Source organism: Sprattus sprattus, assembly GCF_963457725.1.
Source record: "Sprattus sprattus genome assembly, chromosome: 15".
In the NCBI taxonomy this organism is placed as follows: Eukaryota; Metazoa; Chordata; class Actinopteri; order Clupeiformes; family Clupeidae; genus Sprattus; species Sprattus sprattus.
This window is the reverse complement of record NC_137913.1, coordinates 4758640-4780427: the sequence shown is the minus strand read 5'-3', so window position 1 is coordinate 4780427 and position 21788 is coordinate 4758640. Positions and strand designations below refer to the sequence as shown.

The 21788-nt window shown below is 45.5% G+C and overlaps 1 protein-coding gene across 9 annotated transcripts; it reads right to left on the bottom strand.

Moving 5' to 3' along the window:
• Positions 1–508: 508 nt before the first annotated feature.
• On the bottom strand, positions 509–21686 carry LOC308375878 (ubiquitin-associated protein 2-like). Of its 9 annotated transcripts, none has more exons than XM_080852076.1 (27): positions 21644–21686; positions 19680–19800; positions 19415–19492; positions 19114–19224; positions 18696–18846; positions 18379–18426; positions 18214–18277; positions 18014–18093; positions 16106–16155; positions 15773–15843; positions 15505–15655; positions 14946–15198; positions 13880–14178; positions 13229–13407; positions 12951–13074; positions 12007–12046; positions 11675–11762; positions 11484–11529; positions 11182–11278; positions 9185–9255; positions 8682–8741; positions 7791–7872; positions 2828–3136; positions 2569–2661; positions 2280–2323; positions 1864–2007; positions 509–1038 (listed from the first exon to the last, which is right to left on the bottom strand). In XM_080852076.1, the coding sequence occupies exons 2-27, from the start codon at positions 19758–19760 to the stop codon at positions 946–948; spliced, it is 2907 nt and encodes a 968-aa protein (XP_080708202.1). In that variant the 5' UTR covers positions 19761–19800; positions 21644–21686; the 3' UTR covers positions 509–945. The 9 variants fall into 9 exon arrangements, with proteins under 9 accessions (XP_080708202.1, XP_080708207.1, XP_080708209.1 ...); XM_080852081.1 differs by having other exon boundaries at positions 509–1035; XM_080852083.1 differs by having other exon boundaries at positions 2575–2661.
• Between the last annotated feature and the right edge of the window lie 102 nt (positions 21687–21788).

Here is a 21788-nt window from a genome sequence, read left to right as displayed (position 1 = left end):
ACAGAGATAGACATGCACACACACATAGACAGACAGACACACACACACTGACACGCACACAGACACGTGCAGACACACACACACACACAGAGATAGACATGCACACACATAGACAGACAGACAGACACACACTGACATGCACACAGGCAGGCACACAAACACACACACACACACACACACACACACACACAAGCTCTAATTGTGATTACGCAGGAGATTGAGTCGTCAGTAGTTTCACACAGAGGGTATTAACGGGATTAATACAGGTCTTTTAACACAGAATATCTTGGCCTAAAAGCTTGACAGTGGTAATGTGTTCAAATCTCTGCTTTGTGTTTATGGGTTTGAGGAAAGCCTCATCAAAAATTCTAAAGCTAAGCTATCATGTCTTGCTTCTTACACACACACACACACACACACACACACACACACACACACACACAAATGTAAACACTCACACATGTGTAATTGCAATGCATCACAGAATTATTACCAGCACTTAACTATGTCCATTGCTTAGAATATTTTATTTTCCATGGCAACAGATTTTAAATATAAAATCTTTGGGTGGGGGCAGGATTAAAATGTCAAAGCGCCAATCAGAGTGCAGCACATCACACCCACACAAACCCATCAGTAAACCAGTCAACCAATCAGAAGTCTTCCCCGAGTCTCACCCACGCGGCCCGAGCCTCTCCCTCTGAGAGTTTCTCCCCGTCTGCTACAATCTTCTACAGTATTCCAAAAAGTCAACAAAAATAAAACGGCCACAACTTATCTTTACATTTACAGCATTTATAAATACATACAGAAATATCTTACACGGACAACCGATCGGAGAGGAGAAACTGACACGGGAGGGGCAGAGGATCTGTGTCACGGGGCAACACAGCGTGTATTAGTGGTGTGTTGGGAGGGGAGGGGGGGGGGGGGGGGGGGGGCATGTCAGTTTGTCCAGTAAGCAGAGTTGCTATAGCTGCTTTTGCCACTCTTCTGCTGCAGGCCGCTGTTCTGGCTGCGCTGCCCTGGGACACCCTGCTGGGAGGAGGTGCAAATCAACAATTAATATACAGTAGAAGTATACACATTTAAATGATTTACCGTAAATCCTCAAATAAAGACCGGGATTCAATTAGAAGCCGGGCTCCAGATAGTAGTCGGGGTCGTGGTCCATACGGACAAATAAAGGCCGGGCCCCGAATACAAGTCGGGGGTAAAATAAAGTAGCCTATATTACTGTAGCCTACCAGCATCAGTCCGTCGGCTCAAAGTAGACATCACAAATTTAATTGAATGCATTTCACAAATACATGTTCTTCTCATACAGTATAAGTACACACACATATTTCAATTGTTTATTTGAATCCACCAATCATATTCTTACAGAAAGGATTCAAACATTTCTCAGAGGTTGAATACAGCCTAGCGACTCATGGGTACAAGAAACATCTCCTATGCCAAACAGCAAGACTGCCTATAACAGCTGATACAGAGCAGAACTTTGCTAGTTCTTCGGATTGTCTCTTACTAAGTCCTGCCAGTCGTAGCCCACTGACCAAAAGCTTATGGACATGCCCCAGACTTCCAAATATCAATACTACCAGCTTACATGTGTAGCCTAGGTCTCGTATCTTAGCAACAATGGGCTGGTATTTGGTCAACATGCCAAGGAAGGCTATGTCCATATAGAGGTCCACACACACACACACACACACACACTATATTGTCAGGATACGCTGGAGGGGAAGTCTTAGATAACATGACATCCTCAATTACACTTTAAAAAACATGCCCAAGCAGACATTTAGTCAACCAACTCCTCATCTGTAGGCCCCCCCCCACACACACACACAGCTGTCTTACCTGCATCATCTGTGAGTGTGGCTGTTGGTGGGCTGGCAGTATGTGCAGAAAGGGGGTGTGGCCATATGCTGTGGCTCCACCCAATGCTGATGGCAGACTGAATGGAGGGGGTGTGGCTGTATGAAATCCTGCCTTCTCAAATGACTGATACGGAACAAAGACGACAAAGTTATATTCACATATAAACACACACACACATTTTTAAACTTAAAGGGATACCACACTGAAGGACATACGGTCACTGAATTTATTCCTAAACTGTTGTGATATACTGCATATTTTACATTGTGAGCAACTAAACTAAGAAAAAAAATAAAACATAAATTCTGAACATGATTCTGGTTCTGATAAATACAGCATTTAAAGCCCAGACATACAACATGACATCAGCACACCTGTACATGCACACGTCCCACCTGTGTCTTACTGTAGGCACTCAGATCAGGGACTCCACTGCTTCCTGTGATAGTGGGAGAGATGAAGAACTGAGTGAGGGACATAAGAGTGACGAGATGCCTTGTGTACTGCATGAGGCGAGAGTGAGTATAGTACTGAGTGAGGGACATGAGCGTAACCAGATGAAGTACACAAGGCATCTGGTGAGAGTGAGTATAGAACTGAGTGAGGGAGTATAAGAGTGACCAGATGGCTTGTGTACTGCATGAGGTGAGAGTGAGTATTTTTGCACATGTCCGACTCGAGTACCTTTACCAGTGCTGTTGATTCCCTTGGGTTGTGTTTGGGCTGAACCCCCGTATCCTTTACTGAACTCCGCCGCTTGAGAAAGATCATCGAAGCCTGAACAGACAGACAGACAGACAGAGACAGACAGACAGACAGACAGACACACAGACAGACACACATAAGAAATCATTATGCACCCGAGTTACAGACCCAGCTCTCATACAACATACACAAGCCTGTGTGGATTGTTACTAGACAAAACAGTGTTAAACAAACGTACCTGCGTAGGATGGGTACTGTGTGGGCTGCTTGGCGTTGGCCTGCATGAGGAGAGGGTACTGGAAGGTACCAGGCATTGCAGGGTAGTAGGGCATAGCAGGGTAGCTGTAGCCAGGAGGCAGAGGTGGGCTCATGAAGGCCTGGGCCTGGGCCTGCGCCTGGGCCTGCGCCTGCGTCTGCGCTTGGGTCTGAGCAGACACTGCCTGCGCCTGCGACTGCGCCACTGAAGCCTGGTGAGGGGGGGCCGAGGACAGGGAGGTGGGAGGGACTGGGGAAGCAGAGTCACCACGCCCAAATTTAGTGGTTTCACCTGAGAGAGAAAGTCGAGACAGAGATACATGCGTGTGTATGTACACTACCGTTCAAACGTTTGGAATCACCCAGAGAAGGACATTTTCTAGGAATACTCGTACTTTGTCCTTCAAATAAGGCGCAAAAATAGATCAAAAATATAGTCAAAAATATAGTCAAGACATTGACAAAGTTCTGCTAGAAATACCAAGTCAATTACAAGTTGACTGCTTGTTCGCTTCATAGGTCTTGGATAATTTGGAGGAATGCTTCGGGCCTTGGGTGATAAAATCGGCTTCAGTCAGGCGCTATTCACTGGGTGTGGAGTAGCAATGAAGCTATGGTAAAATGGGATTATACTCCTTATTGTAAAAGACTCTTATTACTCTGTTCAAATTACATACTTTTACAGAAATGTTTCCCTTAACCTAGAGATTCTGATGTTCTTTTCCACTTGCACAGTTGTGCGCCGGGGCCTCCCTCTTCTCTTCATACGCTGGTTAGGGTAGCCCTAAGGCACCAGTATGCTACTGTAGTAAGGGTAGCCCTAAGGCACCAGTATGCTACTGTAGTAAGGGTAGCCCTAAGGCACCAGTATGCTACTGTAGTAAGGGTAGCCCTAAGGCACCAGTATGCTACTGTAGTAAGGGTAGCCCTAAGGCACCAGTATGCTACTGTAGTAAGGGTAGCCCTAAGGCACCAGTATGCTACTGTAGTAAGGGTAGCCCTAAGGCACCAGTATGCTACTGTAGTAAGGGTAGCCCTAAGGCACCAGTGTGCTACTGTAGTAAGGGTAGCCCTAAGGCACCAGTGTGCTACTGTAGTAAGGGTAGCCCTAAGGCACCAGTATGCTACTGTAGTAAGGGTAGCCCTAAGGCACCAGTATGCTAGTTAGAGTAGCCCTAAGGCACCAGTATGCTACTGTAGTAAGGGTAGCCCTAAGGCACCAGTATGCTAGTTAGAGTAGCCCTAAGGCACCAGTATGCTACTGTAGTAAGGGTAGCCCTAAGGCACCAGTATGCTAGTTAGAGTAGCCCTAAGGCACCAGTATGCTACTGTAGTAAGGGTAGCCCTAAGGCACCAGTATGCTACTGTAGTAAGGGTAGCCCTAAGGCACCAGTATGCTACTGTAGTAAGGGTAGCCCTAAGGCACCAGTATGCTACTGTAGTAAGGGTAGCCCTAAGGCACCAGTATGCTACTGTAGTAAGGGTAGCCCTAAGGCACCAGTATGCTACTGTAGTAAGGGTAGCCCTAAGGCACCAGTATGCTACTGTAGTAAGGGTAGCCCTAAGGCACCAGTATGCTACTGTAGTAAGGGTAGCCCTAAGGCACCAGTATGCTGGTTAGAGTAGCCCTAATGCACCAGTATGCTGGTTAGAGTAGCCCTAATGCACCAGTATGCTGGTTAGAGTAGCCCTAAGGCACCAGTATGCTACTGTAGTAAGGGTAGCCCTAAGGCACCAGTATGCTGGTTAGAGTAGCCCTAATGCACCAGTATGCTGGTTAGAGTAGCCCTAATGCACCAGTATGCTGGTTAGAGTAGCCCTAAGGCACCAGTATGCTACTGTAGTAAGGGTAGCCCTAAGGCACCAGTATGCTACTGTAGTAAGGGTAGCCCTAATGCACCAGTATGCTGGTTAGAGTAGCCCTAAGGCACCAGTATGATACTGTAGTAAGGGTAGCCCTAAGGCACCAGTATGCTACTGTAGTAAGGGTAGCCCTAAGGCACCAGTATGCTGGTTAGAGTAGCCCTAATGCACCAGTATGCTGGTTAGAGTAGCCCTAATGCACCAGTATGCTGGTTAGAGTAGCCCTAAGGCACCAGTATGCTACTGTAGTAAGGGTAGCCCTAAGGCACCAGTATGCTGGTTAGAGTAGCCCTAATGCACCAGTATGCTACTGTAGTTAGAGTAGCCCTAATGCACCAGTATGCTACTGTAGTTACAGTCGCCCTAAGGCACCAGTATGCTGGTTATAGTTTTATTACTTCCTTACACAGCACGATAGCATCTAGCCGCACAGATTTAATAAAACAGCACAATAGCCTCAAACTCACAAATTTAAATAGCACGATAGCCTCTAGCCACACAGATTTAAAGGCACCCAGTGCAACTTTATGTAAACATTCAATGAAAAATAAACATTCAATTTCTAGTCTTTTTTACACGTAGTAAGTTTCAATAACTCCATACCATTACATATCGACATTCAAGGAGCAAAGTTGAGACGTCGTTGTGTGGTGAGAACTGATAGAAAATCGTAAACAACAACAATCGCCGGTGGGGAGAAGCCATTTTTCCATTGACTGGAAGCCTGCTTTATTTATTGTAGGTTACAAAAAATTAAGAAAATGGCGGCGATTGTTGTTGTTATCGATTTTCTTTCAGTTCTCACCACACAACAACGTCTCATCTTTGCTGCTTGAATGTCGGTATGTAATGGTATGGAGTTATTGAAACTTACTACGTGTAAAAAAGACTAGAAATTGAGTGTTTATTTTTAAGCCTCGAAAGTTGCACTGGGTGCCTTTAAAACAGCACAATAGCCTCAAACTCACAAATTTAAATAGGACGGTAGCCTCTAGCCACACATATTGCTTTGGGAGAGTAAATTCCCAGGCAGGAGACAGTGATCAAAACACAACACCAGAAAGGTGGACACCAATAATAAGTGTCTCAACACTAGTGACTAGTGACTATGTTATGGCAGAGATAGTGACACACACACACACACACACTCTGAATTCGATCTCTGCATTTTACCCATCCATTTTCCCTACTAGTCGGGGATCGAACCGGCCACCCTCCGGTTACCAGCCCGAAACACCTGTTCAATCCACAGCCATCATTCTCTGTGATTCTGTTGTTAGACATGTAACACACGTTGTTAGACCCAACGCAGATGGAGAAGGGATGATTACATGCTGCCTTCATAATGCAGCCGCCTCTGATGCATAAACACACACTTTGAGAAAGTGTGTCCAAACGTAAAACACATTATTGTGCATGTTGTTTACAAAGATCACCTGCACCAGTCTCCCAGGGACCTCAGCAGTGGAACCAACATGATTTAGAAAACCTCCCTCATGGCATAATCTCCAGCAGGGTTGACGACTACAATGGTCCATCCACAGGCCTTCCTTCAACAACAAGGTTCAGCTTTTACAAAATGTCAACAATGGATACGTCATTGCGATTCCCCCAAAAATTCTGACATGCCAGACTTTTCATCGTGGGGTTTTCGATCGTCGCAGACGAAAATATTGCAGGTCGCAAGCATGTCACACTACAAGACCTCGCCTCGTCGCAGACTTTTCAAAACCGGGCCCGATCCTGCAAATTGGTCGGCGACAAAGAAATCGGGGCAAAATCGGGCTGAAATCGTGTAGTGTGAACCGGCCATTAGACAACAAGCTTCAGCTTTTACAAAATGCAGCTTCTAGAGTTCTTACGAGAACCAGAAGAGATTACCTCATTACTGTAATACTTATGGTCTTTCTACTAGCTTCCAGTAAGTCACATAATTGATTAAAGCACAGCTGCTTCTTTATAAATGGGCAAATTACCCATTATGTTTAAGCCTCAAACACCTGCTAGACCTTCTCAGATCACAGGAGAGAAATCAGTTGGCAAAACCTACTGTCAGAACAGAACACAGTGAAGCAGGTGGTTATAGCTGCTACTAGGCTGCTCAGCTCTGGAACCTTATTGATGACCTCAAAGGTGCTCTTACTGTTTCAATTGAGACCCAAATGCTTTTTGTGAACTTATCAAATACACTGTCTTAATTAGTTTTAAAATTGTTCTATGTTATTTGTTCTGCTTGTTTGTGAAGATGCTTTTTGTTTACTGATCAAATACACGGTTTAAAAATATAAATATATTTTCACTATATTGTTTTAGCTTCCTCTTTTATAAATCATTTTTTCTATGTTATTTATTCTGCTCATTTGTGAAGCACTTTGAGTAACCCATGTGTATGAATTGAACTGTATAAATAAACTTGCCTAGCCTTTTAAAACATGATCTTTTTAGGATTAGCTGACAATGCGTCACTGAAACATAGAAGTCCACTTGTTGTTCCCCCTCCCAGTCTGCTACACAACCCCCCATCCTCCTATCTCTTCCCGGCCGACCTCAAGCAGACGGGTCCCTCTTAAGTGCCGTGGTTCCGATTACGGTTCCTTGCTGATTAACAGGGAGTTTTTTCTTGCTCCTGTTGCCATTGTGGTTGCTCTAACATGATCCAGGCCCTGGGCTCTGTTAAGCACCATGAGACAATTGTATTGTTTTGGCGCTATATAAATCAAATAAATTCAATTCAATTCAATTGTGATGGTGGCAGTAAACTGAGCTATGTCTACGTAAATATTCCGTTCAACATCAGCCATTTCTAGCTATCCTATTCTATTCTAGTCATTAACAACATGAACAACGTCTCCACTATCTCTCTGATCTATTTCCGATCATTTCAATTGAACAAAGTATGATTTTTCTTTGAAAAACAAGGAAATTCCAAACATTTGAACGGTAGTGCCTGTCTGATAAGACAGAGAGAAATGTCTTTGGTCAGTACAGTGACTGCATGTCAGAGTAGTAGCCAGGTGTGTTTGTAAGGATGTTTTACATTAAGTGCTGTTGCCGCATGTGTGTGACTGTTGCTAGGGAGGTACCTGAGTAGGGGTTGGTGGCCATTACCCCATCTCTGCCCGGGATGGTTGCCGTGGTAGCAGGGTAGCTAACGCCATAATAGTCCTGTAGGTGTATGAAGCAACAAACAAAATAAATAAATAAAAAAGTCAACACCTAAACACTTAGATGTACATACTCCATATCTAAATACACACTTACGTGTACATACACCATATGTAAATACACACTTACGTGTACATACACCATATGTAAATACACACTTACATGTACATACTCCATATCTAAATACACACTTACATGTACATACTCCATATCTAAATACACACTCACGTGTACATACTCAATATCTAAATACACACTTAGATGTACATACTCCATATCTCAGTGCATACTCCATATCTAAATACACACTCACGTGTACATACTCCATATCTAAATACACACTTACGTGTACATACACCATATGTAAATACACACTTACGTGTACATACACCATATGTAAATACACACTTACATGTACATACTCCATATCTAAATACACACTTACATGTACATACTCCATATCTAAATACACACTCACGTGTACATACTCAATATCTAAATACACACTTAGATGTACATACTCCATATCTCAGTGCATACTCCATATCTAAATACACACTCACGTGTACATACTCCATATCTAAATACACACTTAGATGTACATACTCCATATCTCAGTGCATACTCCATATCTAAATACACACTTACATGTACATACTCCATATCTAAATACACACTTACATGTACATACTCCATATCTAAATACACACTTACATGTACATACACCATACCTAAATACACACTTTCATTTGTGTAGACAACTAGAGACTTTTGTTTAAAGCAGTGTTAAGGAGTTTTGTGTCACTTACCATTGGCATGCGTGACTGCATGGACTGCATCATCTGCATGTCCTCATAGCCATACATCTGCTGGGGTGCGAGAGGAGAGAGTTAATGCCAGCTGATATGCACACCAACACTCCCACAATAAGCATGTATTCAGAGTTAAACATGCACAGAAACAACACATGATAACGCACACACGCACCAAGAGTTTAGTACTTGGAGCAAAGTTATCGGAGCAACCAGAATACTGCTCAAAGTGAAACTAGCAGGGCTGCTGAGAAATATGGCTGTGAACTATGCCTCAAAAAGATAAAACTGTGTTGCAAATTCCAGTGCACACACACACACACACACACACACACACACACACACACACACACACACACACACACACACACACACACACACACACACACACACACACACACACACACACACACACACACACACACACACACACACACACACACACACACACACACACACACACACACACACACACACACACACAGAGAAACGGCAGGTACCGGGTAAGCAGGGAGCAGGCCTCCTGGACTCATGATGTACTGATTGGCCATCATAGGAGGAAGAGTTTTGCCTGAGAAACAATTCATATTAATGATTATTATTATTTTATTGTAATAGAAACATAGGGAGAAGGAATGGAAACTTTTATAAATAAAGAGCAACTCTGAACGTAGAGGAAACAATGGCCTTGTGTGACATTCTTTGTGTACGCATTTGGGTGTTTGCCTTTGCATGTAAGTTGTCTCAGGTCTTGTACAAATGCTCAGATATGCCTTACTGACCCAATCTCACATCCAGCACAAACAACAATAGAGTAAGGCAGGTCACAGAGGAATGGGATTCTGCTTTTGGAATGTTCTAGATGGAAGACTTCAAGTCGTCGGCAACGACACAGAATCTATGAGGACAGCAGGAGGGTGTCCTCAGACAGAAAGTCCTAGCCAAGGCTCCGCTATGAAAACGTGTCCATAAAACATAATAATAATCTTTCCAGAATCCAATAAGGGTGAATTTGGGGAAAAAAATGGGAAAACTACAACGATAACAAAAATGCTGAGCACCGTTTCAAGATGTAGTCCTCTTTGGCGAGACCTCTTTAAGATTAATGCAACATAGTAAACACGTATGGGATGTCTACCAAGGGTAACGTTGATTGCCAACAGCTCTAAAACTGTCATCAGGTCCATGACAGGATGTTGGCCAGTGTGACTAAAGTGGGGAAGAGGGCCTCAAGTCACGCTGCAATCAATTTTCCCTTTCCTTGGTATGATGAACACTCTAATCAGAATCAGAATCAGAATCAGAAACAGATTTATTGTCACGTAGGTATGCGCCTACTTGAAATTTTTTCTGGTGCATAGGTGCATACAGTAAACATAAAAACACAAACATACACACACAATAAGTACTACTACATAACATAACATAAAAACATAGGAGCACACTAAGTGAGAGAGGTGAAATACATTTCTCCAAGTGATCTACGGTTTTAAGACTCAAAGCAACACTACGTATGACTGTGTAGGTTTTTGACGATGAATGACTGCAAACTACGTTTTTTGACCTTTGACCTGTGTGTGCATCTGATTGCCTTTGAGGCCACAGTAAGATGATGAACAGGGAGGCACAAACCACCAGGTGCCTTCTGTATAACCTCTGGAGCTCCTACTGCTTGGAAAATAAGGTCAGTTAAAAGGTCCAGACCTCAATTCTGGCAATAGATTGCCGATATTTGAGCTAAACAGCCAATTAAATAACAACCCTTCCTTCCATGCACCTAAGGCAATGTGCTGATTGGCCGAAACAGTGTATGGATCAGTGTGTCTATTGGCTGAAACAGTGTATGGATCAGTCTGAACCACTTTGGTGTTTGTTTACAGTCCTGGCTCTGTAAATGGCACAACATTTAGTTTGGCATCCGCACTAGATGAATCGCTAAAGTAATGTGAGCAGAATTTAGCTGAATTCAACAGAAATTTTAATGAACTATTATAACACTTAAATGGATCCAAATGTTCTATTCACTGTGCATCTGAGATGTTAACCAACATTAACATGCTAAAAAAGAAACAGATGTATAATACATGGTATTATGAGGACACTCTGGTGAAGTTGTCAGTGACATTTGAGAACTGAATGAAACCTGCCAAAGAACCATTGTGAAGATAATTCAGGTAATCGAGATTGGCATTCACACACAACATATATATAATTCATCAGATGATTAGCTTCAAACAGGACCCAGACGAGACAGGACTGTTAAATATATGTGTGTGTGTGTGTATGTGTGTGTGTGTGTGTGTGTGTGTGTGTGTTTGTGTCTGTTATGTGGGTCTTGTGTGTGTGTGTCTCTCTTATGTGTGTGTGTGTGTGTCTCTCTCTCTGTTATGTGACAGTCCCCTCTGTGTGTGTGTGTGTGTGTGTGTGTGTGTGTGTGTGTGTGTGCGTGTGTGTGCGTGTGTGTGCGTGTGTGTGTGTGTGTGGCTTCATGACCCACCAGTAGCACTAGGCGGGACTGCACTTCTGGATGAGCCGTTAGGGGTGAGTCCAGGAGCTCCCGCTGGTACACTGGCCACAGGGACCTCTGCAGACATCTGAGAGAGAGAGAGATAGGGAAACTGATGGAGGGGGAGGGGGATGACACATTACATCTGATCACTGTGTGCTGCATTCTGATACTCTCTTCTGGCAGCCGAACGGATGACTCAAACACACACACACACACACACACACACACACACATCAGGGGGAAAAAGCAACAATGGTGTGGAATAATGTGCAGAATAAGTGGGGACTTACTGCCATAGATGAGCTGCTCGAGACCGTGGATCCAGACATATGGGCACTGAGGGAGAGAGAGAGAGAGAGAGAGATAAAAGGAGAGAGAGAGAAGGAGAGGAAGAGAGAGTGAGTGTGAGGTGAGGTTAAACTGTGTTTGCCTTCATCTCTGCAAGAGCTCTGTGTGAAAGCAGAGTGAAATGCTCCTGTACCTGCTGAGGGCTGCCAGGGAGACACTGTGGGAGGGCGTGGCCACAGGGGACGCAGCTGAGGGATGAGGGCTGGCATCAGACTTCAATGCTGAGAGAGAGAGAGAGAGAGAGAAGAGATGGAGAGAGAGAGAGAAAGAGAAATAGAAAGAAACAGAGAGAAAGAGAAAGAAACAGAGAGAGAAAAAGAGAGAGAAAGAGAGAGAGAAAGGAAGAGAGAGAGAAAGAGAGAGAGGAGGTAAAGATGTGGTACCCTTAGTAAAAGAGTCTTACTGATAGTTGTAAGCAAACGACTGTGTGTGGACACATATGCATGCATGGGACCAGACACTTACTGTCCTGAGAGCTGGGAGTTCTTACTTCACTGAAGCCATTCTGAGAAAGACAGGGAAACAAACATTTATATTCATGACACAGAACCCCACTGCACACACACACACACACACACACACACACCCACGCACACACGATAAGTGCTTGGGGTGGAGAGATATTGGAATGAATGTGCTGAGACGTGTGTGAGATTATTCCCCCTCCCCTGCTGGTATAAGTTTTGGGAATGCAGCATTCCTCCATCGAGCCAGCCGGGGACTCACACACTGCTGGCTTCTCTTCTCTTCTCCTCTCCTCTCCTCTCCTACACCTGACTGATGTCATGACACAATGAGAATGGCCTCGGTGAACTGCACCAGGTGGGCAAGGCATCCTCCTGCTCCCGCTTAGTTTAGCAGACGGGCTACAGCTGACGAGGGTCTCCTGACTGTCTGAAAGGGAGGATCGATGTGGTGGCGGGGGCGGCTGCCCCTGGGGCGTGACTGAGATACTCTGGTGCCGTGCCCAGGGCCACAGGCCCCACTCAACATCCTGAGAGCACATATTTCATCCGGACATTACACAAACAATTCTATTCAGAGGCACTCTAATAAATCAAGTACCCAATACCACATCAAATTGTCGTGACTGAAAGAGCTCCTTCTTTGGACCACAGGCAAGACGTACTGAAAGAGCTCCATCTTTGGACCACAGGCAAGACGTACTGAAAGAGCTCCATCTTTGGACCACAGGCAAGACGTACTGAAAGAGCTCCATCTTTGGACCACAGGCAAGACGTACTGAAAGAGCTCCATCTTTGGACCACAGGCAAGACGTACTAAATATTCTGGAACCTCACTTTAAGAATACACTTTCAAAGGGATAGACAGTGCGTGGGGTGGATTTGTATATGGTCGTCATTAGGACACTAATTAACTTCTGGAGCGATGAGTAGGCGGGCTCTTACTGTAAGTGGGGTCGAATCCATCGTGCTAGACGCCAGCCTCTGGGTGTTGCTTGGCATGGACGTGGCATTGGGCAGACCTCGGGAAGGGGCAGGGTAAGAGTCCATGGAGGTGGCCAGGGAGTCACTGCCAACACCAGGCAAAGAGTCGGTTAGATTTCACCAAACCACTTGTCAACAGCCAATACACTCAGGCAAACATGAACTACAGAGCTAAACAAACAAACAAACAAACAAAGACACAGACACAGACACAGACACAGACACACACACACACACACCTTGCAGATCTAGGGGGCAGGTTATTCTGTGGGATGGGGTCTTGGGCGGAGTCAGCGCTGCTGTCTGGCTGTGTGGTTTCCATGGAGATGGGTTCAGAGGCGAAGTCCAGCGCACCAAACTGCACGTTGAGCCCGCTCACGTCCGCTGAGCCGGGCATCTCTACTGCAGAGGAGGGGATCTACACACACACACGGAGCCGTGATGGAAACTCATGGAAGCACATGATGTAAACACACGATGTAAGGACGTGTGTGAATGCATTCCTACTGAGTGGTAGCTACAGCTGCTAGTATAGAGAGACAGATGCACCCTCTTTCATACAGTAGCAGTCAAAAGTTTGGACACACCTTTCATTTTTTTTGAGAAGTTTTTCTTTACTTTTATTATTTTCTACATTGTAGTTTAATACTGAAGAAATTGAAACTACAGAAGAACACATATGGAATGATGTACTAAACAAAAAAAGTGTTATCTACCATGAAGAAAATAATAAAAGTAAAGAAAAACTCAAAAAACTTGAAGGTGTGTCCAAACTTTTGACTGGTACTGTATATGCATACACCCATCCCATGTATGCTTTTTTGCTTGTACATTTTGGTGTGAGTTGTAAAATGTGTGTGTGAGTGCATGCATGCATGTCCGGTCCTTGCCTTAGATGGCGGGGCAGGGCGACGTTTCTGTGGCCTGATTTGTCTGAGGGGGGCCGGGAACTCCGTGGCCGATCCTGGGAACTCCGTGGCCGATCCTGGGAACTCCGTGGCCGATCCCGGGAACTCCGTGGCCGATCCCGGGAACTCCGGGGCCGATCCCGGGAACTCCGGGGCCGACGCTGCCCCTAGAGACGAGCCCTCAGGCAGTGCGGGGTGAGACACCTCCGGAGTGGCAACAGATTGCTGCAAGGCATGCTGGGAAAGAATTGCAGATGGCTCGGGCTGGGGAGGCACTTCGACTGCAGGGGAGATAAATGGGATCAAAGAGGTGAGTGAGTTGTGGTCATAGTAGGGGTACACTTTCAATCCAGTTCAACTACAAGTAAAGACTTCAGTGGTTCAGTGTCCAATGCTTTCCTGGCCTCCAGACTTTGTGAACAGGGTTTTCATCTACTTTAATAAGAACTTAAACACTGAACTAAAACATTGCAGGCAGACCAAAGAGTTACTAGCCTGCTAGGATCGTCATATATGTCAGCGTACATGAAAGTGAAAGGTAACTAGGAAACTAAAGACCAGGAAAGGCCCTGTAATTTTAACTACCCTTCAGTTCTAATCAAAGTTGTACATATGTGGTGTTGCTTAGTGTGTGTGTGTGTGTGTGTGTGTGTGTGTGTGTGTGTGTGTGTGTGTGTGTGTGGTGTTGCTAAGGCCTGCAGGGAGCTGCTCAGTGTGTGTGTGTGTGTGTGGAAGGTGGTGGTTCGTATAATAATAATAATGGATTTGATTTGTATAGCACACTTTAAAATACAAAGAGGTCTCAAGGTGCTTAACATGGTATATACACAAACACAACAACAATAATGCAAAGTAATAGTGGAGTGCAGCAAATAGGATTATGTCAAATATAAAAAAGAAAGATTATAAAATGAATTTAAAGTAATTAGTAAGATTATAATGGGTTCGAATAATTTGTATTGAAAACAGGGTAATTTCTGACAGAGCAATTAAGACAGTGTATTCTAAAAACAACACATAAAAGAGAGTATGAGGAAGAGAGACTCACTGTGTGTTGGGGCAGTGGTCCTGCTGGTCTTGCTGTCGCACGGAGCAGAGATGGAGGGGGTGTGTGTTGTTGGCGTGTGTGTGCTGACACTGGAGGTGAAGTGTGTGTGCGCGCGCATGTGTGCTTCTGTGGTGATGTCTGAGGGCGGGGCCTCGGCTCTTCTTAGACCTCCACTTGCAGGGGTCTCCACGGCAACAGGCTCAGGATGGACCACCTTGGTGACCACTGCTGAACCCCCACTCAGCCCAGTTGACTGAAGGGAAGGAAGAAAAAAAAACGAAACACGTGAACATACAGAAAAAAAATCTAATTAAGAAATCAACATGAACGACTTAAGTTCCGAAGCCTAAAATCATAGTATGGCTTCCTACTTTGAATTACTTATTTAGGAGAAAGAGTGTGTGTGTGTGTGTGTGTGTGTGTGTGTGTGCGCATGCATGTGTGTGTGTGTGTGTGTGTGTGTGTGTGTGCATGTGTGTGTGCATGTGTGTGTGCATGTGTGTGTGCATGTGTGTGTGTGCATGTGCATGAGCGTGTGTGTGTGTGTGCAGGGACTTACTGACGCTGCAGCAGCGTAGGAGTGAGTGGCTGTCCGTGTGTGTGATTGCGTGTGTTGGGAGTTGGTGAACACCAGGCTCTGGCCCAATGGCTCAGGATCAGCATCCACAGCGCTCTCTCCTGTCTGAGACATCAGCGTACACAGATCCATACTGGAGAGAAGAAGAAGAAGAAGAATCACATGGGGGAGCAATGAGTCATTAACCTTGGAGTAAGGACTAATAAGAACCACTACGGGCGTTTTGTGAAAGGAAAGCTGGTCCTCTAACCTGTTCCCAGATGTGATGTGTGTGTTGGCAGCCAAGGCAGAGGAGGAGGTGAACACTTTGGTCTCAATCAGCTGGAGGAAACAGAATCCAGGTCAGTGGTATTAGTGAGTTTAACTTGAAGACAAGTTACATTTTGTCTGTATGTGTTTGACTGAGTCTGTAAATGACTGTGTTTTTCCATGACATTAGAGGGTGGGTTTCATACAGTAAACTATGGTTTAATAAAAGTATGTGGCATGTAGCCAATATGTGTGTGTGTGTGTGTGTGTGTGTGTGTGTGTGTGTGTGTGTGTGTGTGTGTGTGTGTAAGTGCGTGGTCTGCTGTTCACTCACGTCTTCGCTCCAGTCCTCCGCTGCCCAGTCGTCCACATTCCTCCAGGGGGCTGCAGTGGAAACAGAAGGCAGAGGATCATGATGCGTACATGCCATGCGTGTGTGCGATGCGTGTGTGCGATGCGTGTGTGCGATGCGTGTGTGCGATGCGTGTGTGCGATGCGTGTGTGCAGAGGATCATGATGCGTGTGTGCGATGCTAGAAGTCTAAGCAGTGTGCACGATGCGCTGAACTAAACAGAAAATATGTCCTGTTGGGCCATACCTTGTCTCACAATGTGCAAGGCATTTGATTCGTCTACTCTATTGTGTACACTAACCTCAGTCTACACCGAAGAGAAAGGTGGCATTGGTAAGAATGAATTATAGGGCTGTAACCGCTCAGTGAAATATGCCACTGATCTTAGTCAGAAAATCTGTCAAATTCATAACTGTGAGCAATCAATGGCATTCCAGACACTGTAATTAACTGTGAATATAGCTGTTGTGGCTTCCCAGGATGCACTCTGTTCACCCCCGCTCAAGGAATCATCAAAGTGAATGTCTTCACACCGACCTAGACGATGCCTCAAAGCATAGACCCTTGTGCAGAGCACACCATTTCTGAACGGATCCACATCACTGGAATATCCTTACGACCACACAATGATTTGATTAAACGTTTGTAGATTACCAACTGCACACCAACATAGCATAGCCCCTGGCCTAAATTCTTCTCTGCCTATTGTCTCTCTAAACATAGTGCTTGAAACTAGTGTACTTAAAAATAGGGCTTTGTGTGACTTATGAGATGTGAACTGTCTGGGGCATCTTATATCCTACGGCTTATAACCTGCGATTGCTGAGACAGATAGCCAATCAAGAGATCCGTTGAATGTGTCATCTCGATGACCAAATCTCCAGCTGCATCGCCATTGGCCATGGAGCCGCAGACACATCTGTGCTTGTCCATCCCGCTGGCAGTTCTGTGCCCAATCATAGAAAAGGGTTTCGTTCCAAAACTGAAGGTCTTGCATACACTACATTTTGCACACCGATTCCGCAACCTGGCACAGGAAAATACTACTTAAGATATCCGCATGTCTGACACAAATAGCTCTACTTTTTGAAACGGACCTTTCCCCCTTTAGCATTCAACTGCAGCATTGTATTCTGTGCTAATGTCAATGCAAGCTGCTGTGCTTTGCCAAACCGTCTTTGACTATAGACACGCACGCACGCACGCACGCACGCACGCACGCACGCACGCACGCACGCACCTCGCTATTTGCCAGGCTCGTGAAGCTTCGGAAGCCAAATTCACCGTACGGACTGCATCCTGAGCTTAGTAGCCATAAAGAGCTCTAGCTCTGACTGCTCAGCACTTCATGAGTCACTCCACAAGCATCAGAGACATTACACAACAGCGGCGTACTCATTTAATCAACATCGCTTGGAAAACCTGCTTTCAGGATCGTCCTTCACAAAAACCACAAAAATTGTAAAATGTCACAATAGATCCCTGATGTCTGACTCATAGCCACAACATCAAGCTACTCTGAAGCCCTCTGGGGTGTGTCATGTTGAAATAGACAGACACCAACAGCAGTTATCACAATTATCCTAAACCAGTCTCTGAAGGTTCATGCCATCAGGTCTTAGTCACGACCTATCTCAGCAGTATTGTCTGGCTTGCCTCAGATCTGCCACTAAGTATGAACTATGAACAAAAACACCACAAGCAGAGGCTGTTGAGTACACTTCTGAGTTTCCCCAGTCAGCCACATTGGCTATGGACATCCACAAGAAGAATGTAAGTAAGTAAGTCAGTCAGTAAGTAAGTATATAAGTATGAAAGTAAGTAAATAGGTTAGTAGGTAAGTAAGTTAGCACACATGTGTGTGCTCATGTTTGTATGTCATGAATCTACCTGCTCCTCCTCCGTTAACTTCCGCTTCAGCGCTGTCTCTATGAGTGGATCCAGAACCGTATTCAGAGGGATTAAACGTCCTGCGGAGATGAAGGCAATTACTACCCACATCTCCAGACATCAGACACACACCACATCTAAAAGGCATCTCACACACACGCACACCACAGCCATGTAGACATACAGCTTTCCAAACGTACCCCATTCCTCCGGATGAAAATCCTCTGACAGCTGTTCCTCTCCCACGGCCTCTGGCTACAACACCTGCACACAGGTCATACAAATATTACAAATACACAACCACACAAACACACACACTACTCTTGGATATTATTGAACACATGCATGTGGCTTGAGCTACATACCTCTGCCACGTCCCCGGCGGATGCTGGACTCCATCCCTCCACTCTCCACTGAGAAGGTGAGAGAGAAAGACATGGACTATGAGTGCACTACTATCGCTAAGAGGTAAATACACACACACACACACACACTCTCACACACACACTCACACAACCAAACAACCAACCAACCAACCAACCAACCAACCACAAAAGACATGGACTATGACTGCACAACTATCCGCTAAGAGGTAGATACAAGCACACATTCACGTGCAGGCCCAGCAAACATGCCTGTGTGCGCACATCACACACACACACACACACACACACACACACACCTTCACGTGAGCGGAAGCCTCCTCGTCCCCTGCGGGCGGCTGCACGACCTCTGCCTACATCCCTCTCTCCTCTCTTCTCTCTGTTGTCCTTTGTCTCACTCTTGCCATCTTTATCCAGCCCACGCCTCTTGCCTACAGTCTCCCAGGAGCTCTGTCGGCGCACACACAAACACACACACACACACACACACACACACACACACACACACACACACAGAGACACAGACACAGACACGAATTTTAACTCAGTTACCTTACATAAAAGTCAGACCAAACACCACAGTTCAGAAACTCTTTGAAATTGGCTGTTACTACATCCTACTGATTAAGGTAACGGAGTTAAAATCTGTGTGTGTGGTGTGTGTTTGTGTGGTGTGTGCGTGCCGACAGAGACGATTCTCCGCACAGACAGCCATACCTGGTCAGTCATCCCCTCCAGCAGCAGGTTGATGGCTCTGTTGACATCTTCATTGCAGTCATGAAGGGACACCATGCACTCATCCTGAGTTCGCCCTGTCACCTCGACCAGCTGTGCGGAACACAAACCCAATTGGCCAGTGGGCACAAACAGAGGGATCAGGAGGAGTAAATATAGCCATGTGACACAAGCAGCAGACACTCCTACCCACAGATACAAAGGTTTGTGTTGTTGTTGTTACACATGCAAATGGCCGCATCCTGAAGTAAACAGGCGAAACCTGGTGCACACAGTCACTCACCTGTTTGACTTTGTCCTCGAATTCTGAATCATTTTTGTCATAGATCATCTGAGCAAGTCGGATCTGCTCAGCTGTAGCCTAGCAAAGAAGAGAAAAATGCACTCAGACACAGACCATAACATCGTACACATTTACTCGTGCTTGTTTGTTCATCAACAAACAATCACCAAAACACTACAGTTTGACCATAACCATATGTGTAGACTGTATTCGCCAACACACAACACAAGTCAATATTTGTATTCAATCCACACCACTCACATACCTGTATCTGTTTCTGGTGAGATGTGTGTGTAGAGAGGGATGGGTTTACTCCGGAGGGGTCATTGACTAAAGCAGTCATCATCAGCAGGAATTACAAAACTATGTCTGTACAAAAGAGAAGTCTAAAACAGACACAGATAAGAGAGAGGTGATTAGGTAAGCAAATCAGCCAGGACCTTGACTCTAACTAAAAATCATGATGTGTGTTCCCAAGTATGCATCATCTATAATGGGACAAAGTCTGTGGAGCTGGAAGTGAAATAGCTGTGCTGGGATCAGCTAAGCTCGCATCAGCTGTGCTGGAACAAGGTCTGTTGTGCCGACAGTGGTGCTGACAAACTGTGCCATGTTCAGCTGGGTGGGGTGATTGGTCTTCTGCACTGTGCTGCTGTCAGCTACGCCACACCAAGAGCAAGTCAGTGGCCAGTGCAGGCTGGCTGGCTGGCTGGCTGACTGCACACTATGCCCCCCCGACCCAGCACCGGTTGTGTTTAAATATAGTTCTCCACAGAAGGTCAGGAAGGATTCCCTTACAGTTTAGCCCACACCACTACCCCCACCTCACCACTCAACACACACACAGCTCCAATCTCCAGCACCACATACACTCTACAGGAATAACTCTGCCGTTAAAGCACAAACATATTGAGAAACAAATTGAACGGTGGCACCCAGGCATCAACAACAGGTGACCGCGTAACAGAACATGCCCCTCTCAATAACAACATCGCAACTAACACCTGTCTCTTCGCGAGTGGCTGTTTGTAAGAAAATCTGGTTTCCAGCTGCTACGGTTGTCAAAACCCGCTGAGTGACATCAGGCCCAGACCAAGCTTCTGTGTGAAGCCAGAGTTACAACCGATCGAATCGTAAAGCATACGACTGGCCGGATGCTGCAAACTATCTATTGTTTTTTCTAGAGTAGGGTTAAAGCTAGTAAGTTTGCCTGTAATAAGAAGAGTTGTGATGGCTGTACAGTTTACGAAAGCCGTGGGCCCAGCCACAACATCATGTCCGAACGCGACTTAAAAAACCGTGTTATCCTAGCATGCTTAGCAAAATCAAGTACAGTAACACAATCTCTGTACAATCTGACAGGAGAAACAGATACCCAACTATTATGTTCTATCTGAGAATTGACACAATTTCTCGTGTAAATCTTGCCACTTCGATTTGTTTCAATTGTATGGCAGCTGGTAGGGCTAGTACCGTTTGGACAAATCACCTGTTTAACCTGTCCTGTACTGCGCCCAAAAGAGAGGGTGGTTGCCTGAAGCCGGTGGATAGATAGGTAACGGCGCCTTGTCCGTTAAAGTTATTGTGACAAAAACGAACATGGTGAATTCGACAAGCTTGCTCAGTTCCCTCGCTAGCTAGCTTACCTAGCTACGTTCTGCTTGGCCGTTCGAGTTACGTTGGTTACCCACGCTCAAACAGCTCCAGGGGCCGACCACTGGTCTGGAGAGCCCTAAAAGCCGTACTCGGTACTCCCGCAACAAAGAGCTCGCTCACACTGATACCGGTTGAGTTGGCTAGTTAGCGTGCGACTTACTAACCAGGTGACGGTTAAAATAACAGAAAAACAACACGTGCATACACACAACAGGTGAAGAGGCCAAGACCAACACCGAGCAGAGCAGAGAGAGAGCCTCGCCAAAGGGTGAAGCAGGACGTGCGACACAGCGCACAGCGAGAACTATAAGCTACTTGCTGACCAGCTCCCTTACAAAGATTGTTCCTAATAATAGCACTGTTGCGCTCCAGGGTAGCGAGCTAACTAGCTAACATGTTAGCAGGAGACATGACAGTGAGAAGTTGTTCACAAATAACTCAACATAAACTCGACCTTTCTGTAGACCACCTTAATTATCAGCGTTCGCCCGGTTTTCTACTCAGGGTCAACTCTGAGTACAAGTCTACACAAGCATTATACAACTCTAAACACTCATCCTCTCCCTAACTTACCTGCACACACGCTCCGCACAGGCAGCACTGATCAACGTCACGTGACACACTGAGTTGCCATGCGTTCAACAGTGCCCCTATCGGTGCGGGTGAATCATAGGATGGGCTGGTGCAGCAAGAAAGTGGCTAATGTGAATTGTGTCAA